The 6903-nt window shown below is 39.7% G+C and overlaps 1 protein-coding gene across 2 annotated transcripts; it reads left to right on the forward strand.

Moving 5' to 3' along the window:
• Nucleotides 1-1368: 1368 nt before the first annotated feature.
• Nucleotides 1369-6903, forward strand: LOC107699223 (transcription regulator protein BACH1-like). 2 transcript variants are annotated; one of them, XM_016500421.1, is made up of 5 exons: nt 1369-1557; nt 2182-2439; nt 3680-4903; nt 5116-5322; nt 6113-6903. In XM_016500421.1, the coding sequence occupies exons 2-5, from the start codon at nt 2200-2202 to the stop codon at nt 6407-6409; spliced, it is 1968 nt and encodes a 655-aa protein (XP_016355907.1). In that variant the 5' UTR covers nt 1369-1557; nt 2182-2199; the 3' UTR covers nt 6410-6903. The 2 variants fall into 2 exon arrangements, with proteins under 2 accessions (XP_016355907.1, XP_016355906.1); XM_016500420.1 differs by having other exon boundaries at nt 2185-2439.

The raw sequence follows: 6903 nt of genomic DNA on the forward strand, positions 1-6903 counted from the left end.
GCCCGAGGACAGTAAACATACGACTCGACCACTACACAGTCAACAAAACCGACAACTAAACTACCTAGACCAAACAAACGGAACAGCACTGCAATCAAACGCAACTCTACGAGGTTTTAAGAAAAGTGGCTTCATTGCATTCTCCCTCCAATGACAGTAAACACATAGATTTTACAGCAGCACTTTCGGCACAGAAATAAATTTGTGAGGATTTCTAAAATCATATATCACTCTCTAGGAAAGCTAAAATGTGTTTAATTAAAATACAGTTAATACAATTATTTACAAGATGTTCAAAGATGTCACGGTGAATTTAAACCTGGTTTAAATCAAAAGTGAATATAAGCGAATCATCCTGGTATTTAAAAATAAAGGTTCAAATATGTCAGGAAATACAAGATGGATTCAAATGCGAGGTTAGATGGTAATTTATTAAACGTGAACAAAACAAGCAAAGTCACAGAAAACAGATAGTCGTGGGTGCAGTGATGACAGGCCTCCTCGGTAACGCTAGGCTGCAGTGAGCAAAGACGCATAAATCTCCAACCACGAGACAACGAGTGGAAACCAGTCCAATAATCCAGAAACTGCAGCCAGTAAATCCACCAGAGAGCAGGAATCAGGAACCGAGCAAAACATGAGGCACTGCAACAAGAACAAGCATGAGACAACGATCTGACAAAGACAAGACCAAACGCTGAGACTAATATAGGGCAGCTGACGAGCCACAGCTGAACCTAATAATCAATCAACAGTAGTACACCGAACGACCAGAAGGGGCCGATGCATCTATGAACCATGACAAAATATACTACTACTATTACTACTACTAGGACTACTATTACTACTAATCATAATAATAAACAATCTGTCTGTTTTCTGTCACCTTAAACATTTACATTTTTCATCTCATCTCATTCATATTACTTAGAACAGTTAGGCCCAGTGTTGGGGGTAACGCATTACAAGTAATGCGGTTACGTAATCAGATTACTTTTTTCAAGTAACTAGTAAAGTAACACATTACTTTTTAATTTACAAGAGAATATCTGAGTTACTTTTTCAAATAAGTAATGCAAGTTACTTTTTTTTTTCCAATTTATTGACTGACAGCTCTCCTGTCCCCATGTTGAGAGAAATCAGATGTTACTGTAGTTCTAAAATAAATATGAATATGCATTAATTCATCTCACTCACAAACCTATCTATCTATCTATCTATCTATCTATCTATCTATCTGTTCTAGAAGTGGGCGTGTCTCTCAAAGACGTGACTTGCAGATACATGACGCAGTACGTTCTGTGCGTGCTGTGTGACGCGCCCTCACTAGAAGTGGGCGTGTCTCTCAAAGACGTGACTTGCAGATGCATGACGCAGTACGTTCTGTGCGTGCTGTGTGACGCGCCCTCACTGCGGCACTGGACAGTCACATGACAGGCATATAGGCGTTATGGAGCTGTTTCGCTGTCAAACTTTAATCAGATTTCACGTTTAAACTGCAAAAGCGATGGACAGAGTGCGACGTTTGACGGCTTCTGATCTCCAGTGATATGTCAGGTCGGTTTTCTATTCCTCTACAAACATACAAACCCCACGTGTAAACACGAGTGTGTTAAAGTGTACAATGTCAATTTCACAGTAAACAACTAGCTAGTTCCTACTTCTGCTGTATTATCTCGAAGATTATGCCTTATTGGGAAAATGGAATTTCCAGGTATTATAGTTAAGCAATGTTTATTTATGCCAGCTGAAAAACAAATGTTTACACAGTTGCTTAACACTCATTTTGGCTTATGTTGACATATCCAGTGAAAAAACTATTCTGTTAACTTTATGTGAACTATATGATGGACACATACAGTAAGAATAACTATATTTTGTCTAGCTATTAACTGAAAACATGTTTTTAATGTTTTGCAGAGTCATGCACACAGTCATTCTGTTTACTTACCCTAATGGTTACTCAAAAGTTTAAACACTAAAAAAGTATTATTATGGTCCTTTTATTTACATATTTCTTTTTTATATTCTGCTCGGTGTAATTGTAAATGTATCTGAATACTGTACGTGTCCGTTATCATCATCATAAGCCGGACATCACTCCACCCAAGTGTAACTTGATGCATCTATTTCTGTATTTCCACTTTGTTAAACAGTTGTATCTGTGTATCTGTTTTTTTGTAGCTAAACCCCTGCGTCATGTCTGTGGATGGCCCCCGGACCTCAGTTTTCACCTTTCAGTCCGCTGTTCACAGCCATCATGTTCTTCGCTCGCTGGAGGAGCTGAGACAGAAGGAGCTCTTGTGTGATGTGACGGTTGAAGTGGAGCGCAGGAGCTTTCGAGCGCACTCTTCAGTGCTGGCTTCCTGCAGCGACTATTTTTACACCAGACTTACAAACCGCAGCCGACCAAACCCCACCGTCAGGTTACCGGATGAGGTAATGCTTGATATGGTGGATGGGTTGAATCTGGGAGGTTTTGAGAAAACTATGAAAACCCTTTATGATTTGTTGTAATTATTAACACATGAACACCCATAAATACATTTATTTAAAAAAAAAGAAAAACATTGAGCAACCCCTAAAACAAACAATATATGGTTCAACAAAATTCTGTCATCATTTACTCATGCATGAATAAATCCATGAAGGTTAGTGTGAGGGTCAATGACTTGATGTATATCATTTTTTTGTAGATATATTTATTCAAAAATATGGTGGATGGGTTAAATCTGGAGGTTTTGAGAAAACTATGAAAACCCTTTATGATTTGTTGTAATTATTAACACATGAACACCCATAAATACATTTATTTAAAAAAAAAATAATCATAGATTGAGCAACCCCTAAAACAAACAATATATGGTTCAACAAAATTCTGTCATCATTTACTCATGCATGAATAAATCCATGAAGGTTAGTGTGAGGGTCAATGACTTGATGTATGTATATTTTTTTGTAGATATATTTATTCAAAAATACATAAAAAATGATAATACATATGCTGACTTGAATACACCTCTTCTATGATGAGCATGTTTATAATATATATATATATATATATATATGGTCTTTTTTTGGTGATTTAGCTATCCAGATATCAAATTAATAAAATGTTTGAAACAGACCTTTATTTTTATTTTTGGCATGATACTTTATTATTAATATTATTAGTTACAAAAATATTTACAAAACTGTTTATTTATACTGTTAACTCTCATAACTGTGTGTCAAGGTCTATAAGTTTCTTAAAATGCTAGATAATTTGACCTTTTTATGACAAGTCAAAGATAAATATCAACATCATAACATTTATGAATTAGTAATCATGATTGTTACACCACATTTTTAGCATTTTTTTGAACATGGTTCTTCATTTCTTCGTGATGCATTTGTTTTGACTTTGATTTTATGGAAAAACTAACTTTTCCTTGAGTGTGTGATGGAAGAAACTAAGTCAAATGAGTTTGGCATGACATGAGGGCGAGTAAATGATGACAGAGTGTTCATTATTGTGTGAACTGTTCCTTTAAAAATGGTTTACATTGCAGTGCTGTCAAATTAGGCCTTATATATTGAGATTAAATTGAGTAAATGAAGTGACAGCAATAACCCAGTAATACGATTTGCAAATGATCTATTAATGCAGTAATCATGACTACATCATTAATCTCCCAAGGTCACGGTGGAAGGATTTGAACCTCTTCTGCAGTTTGCCTACACTGCAAAACTTCACTTCACGAAAGAAAACATCCTGGAGATCCACAGATGCGCCGAATTTCTCGGATTTCAAAACCTCGATAAAGCCTGCTTTGAATTCCTCGTCCCAAAGTTTTCCGGTGGTGGTGGAACCTCAAAAAAAGTGAAGGGTAAAAGCAAGAGCCAAGCATCCCATGAGAAATCCCAATCCATCTGCAGTCCAGATGACCAAACCCCTGAAACTGGAGAAGATCGCGTACCTCAAGATGCAAGCACTGTCATGCAAGCTGCATCTGCAACACCCTCTGAAGAAAGTCCTGAAGAGTGTCCCCCCATCACAAATGACAAAGTAATGCAGTTAGATTTATCCACGCTTTACGCAAGAAGCACTGCATACCACATGGGTGATGGCCAAGATCAGTTTTGCCTACAGAACTGTGGCCCACAGTTGCCTTCCTCTTCCATGGCGGCCGCTGAAGTTTGTCCTTTCCTGTCTATTTCAAGCACCGGTGACAATGAGAAACTGCGTTCTTCTGCAGCAGGGGACATTTTAGCAATGGAGGATGATTTCCAGAAGGAACTAGCAATGGATGTGCATTGTGAACCACCTACTGATAAAGACCTGAACATAGCCAGTATCACCGAGGGCCACTTTGACCAACGTGAAGGGCCTCTAATATCGCCCACCGACTGCAGCCAACTATGTCCTCTGAATTCTGCGCAGTCAAGCGGGGATTTGGACAGCATTTCCGGCGCTCCAGACCTCAGCAACATTGGCACCGATGACAACCAGGTGTTTGATTCCAACGAACAAACCTTCTCTGAACTGACCCCCAAAGATTGCTCCACAGAACGAAGCACGGTGGAAAGGGAAGTGGCTGAGCATCTCGCAAAGGGTTTTTGGCCGGATTTGAGCTCCACGTTAAATGAGCCGCTACCTTTGGACTCTATCGACCAGTCATCTGCAGGAAATGGCTCAGACTTCCACTGGTTAAAGCATCTGGATCTGGGCGCTGCGCCTGATGATTGTCCCTTCCTGAGAGACCTGAGCTCCAATGATAGACAGACCTCTGGAGGAGACACTCTGTCCAAAGAGGACACTGAAGACAGTCCCTGCATGTCCCCCATTAACTCAAGGGAAACCTCTGAGTGCGAATCGGACGGAGACTGTGCGCAGTGCAGCAGCAGTGAACAAGTGCAAGAGGTGAGCTTGCTTGCACTTACAGTTGCAAAACTTCAAGTTAGAGTTGAAGTTTGGTGCAAAATTGCAGACCTTTTATGTCAACCTCGACTGAGATTCCCTGACATGCTTCAATTAAAAGTTTCAGTCCCTACTGAAAAATGTCACCGAGCTGGAGGATGAACACAGCTGCAATCCTCCATAATGCAGTGTTGACGTCTCGGTTTTCTTCCCAGGTGGATTTGCCATTCCCTGTGGAGCAAATTTCCAGCATGACCCGGAGAGCATTCCTGCAGATGTTGAAACGCGAGCAGCTGACCCCAGAACAACTGGAGTTTGTTCAGGATGTGAGACGGCGGAGTAAAAACCGCATGGCTGCACAGCGCTGCCGCAAGAGAAAGTTGGACTGCATCTACAGGCTGGAGGGAGAAATTAAGAAACTGGTATATCCGTTTGTCATATCTACTGAATCTAAAGTAGTATTTTGTATTTGAACAGGTTCGAAAAGTTTAAGCCCCATTTACCCCATTAAATTCGACTGAATCAGTGTAGTGTAGTGCAATCAAACAATGTGCAGCATGATCGTTGTACTCTCATTTATACAAAAAAAACACATGAACGTCACATGAGCAAATCACGTTAAAATCATGTGTGAAATATGTGAAACACATGTAAAACACATATGAAACGCACATCATTCCCCCTTACAGAAAAACCACATGTGGAAATCACGTTAAAATCACATGTGATCACATGGGTTTCACACATTTACGCCATGAAAATGTTCTAAAACTACATGTTTCATGTGCGTTTCATATGTGTTTCACATCTGTTTCACATGTGATTTTAACGGGATTTCCACGTGGTTTTTCTGTAAGAGGGAATGATGAATGAGCCAGTTACTTTAAATGAATTTGAAATTACATTCAAAAGAATCAGTCTCAGACCGATTCAAACCATTAATTTGAATTTGAGAGTTTTCAAACTCGCATAAAGTCTACTATTATATTGTTTCTATTGTCCCCTTTTCAGACGTAGAATAAGAAAACTAATCAATCAGACATATAGTACGCAGTTTTGCACACATTACGCAGTGCTGCAAATCAACAGACACCAAGAAAATCAATAGCATGTGATGATTAGCGTTTTTCTCCATAAGGAATGCAAAGTCTGGTAAACACAAACTGAAATGTAATCTTAAAATTGATCTTCTTTTGTTTCCACATTTATCAGAGGAGCGAAAAGGAGAAATTACTGCAAGATCACAACCAGCTGAAGCTCAGCATTGAGGATGTGCGTCAGAACCTCTCAGGCCTGTGTCAGAGTCTCTCTACGGATGCCGCGCCACAGTCCGAACAGCTGCAAGCACTGGCCAGGTACTTCTCCTCCGACTGCCCCACCTCCGTCCTCCTCACCCCCATGGCCTCTCCTAGCCTGGCTGGCCCAGACCAGGATGCCCATGCGAACTCCTCCCTGGACACCTTTCTTGCAGACACATGTCCTGAAGGAGACACAGTAGCACTCAGGTAGCCCATTGCCTTCCTGCAAGACAATGTTACAGATCCAGCTCCGTGATGTACATCAGAGCAAAGCAGCTTGGGAATAGTCTGATATTTCATTTTTACTCAGGAGCTTAACTTTCTGCTGCGTCATTTACACTTTTGAGCATGACTTTCTTATTAGGAGCACTTTCGTAATGTTTTCAAGTATGGATGTGACTAAATTTGCACTATTACCAGTAGTTTCATATGGAAATGCAATACAGATGCATACGGATATGCCTTTCATTCCTTGTTTGCTGTTACGCCATAGGGGTCATTCCTGTTATGCCACACATTTTGAAAACTTAAGAAAATGAATACGCTTGTATTGTAATTAAGTATTTCAGAAATATGCTCTGCTAAGCTCAGGCACATAAACGTTTATAAATCATAACTTATAAAAAAAAAAAAAGGAACAAGATGCCTAACAGGATGGAACATAACAGGGTGGAAATAAAGGGCTAAATGCTTTGTTTAATTACA

The sequence above is a fragment of the Sinocyclocheilus anshuiensis genome, unplaced genomic scaffold, assembly GCF_001515605.1.
Source record: "Sinocyclocheilus anshuiensis isolate Anshui unplaced genomic scaffold, SAMN03320099.WGS_v1.1 scaffold242, whole genome shotgun sequence".
Taxonomy (NCBI): Eukaryota; Metazoa; Chordata; class Actinopteri; order Cypriniformes; family Cyprinidae; genus Sinocyclocheilus; species Sinocyclocheilus anshuiensis.

Excerpts from the sequence above, each read along its gene's own strand:
- LOC107699223 (XM_016500421.1), top strand. The coding sequence starts at position 2,200 with ATGTCTGTGGATGGCCCCCGGACCTCAGTTTTCACCTTTCAGTCCGCT. Across the intron at positions 2,440-3,679 it reads CCGTCAGGTTACCGGATGAG|GTCACGGTGGAAGGATTTGA; the intron begins GTAATGCTTGAT and ends TAATCTCCCAAG. Across the intron at positions 5,323-6,112 it reads AGGGAGAAATTAAGAAACTG|AGGAGCGAAAAGGAGAAATT; the intron begins GTATATCCGTTT and ends CACATTTATCAG.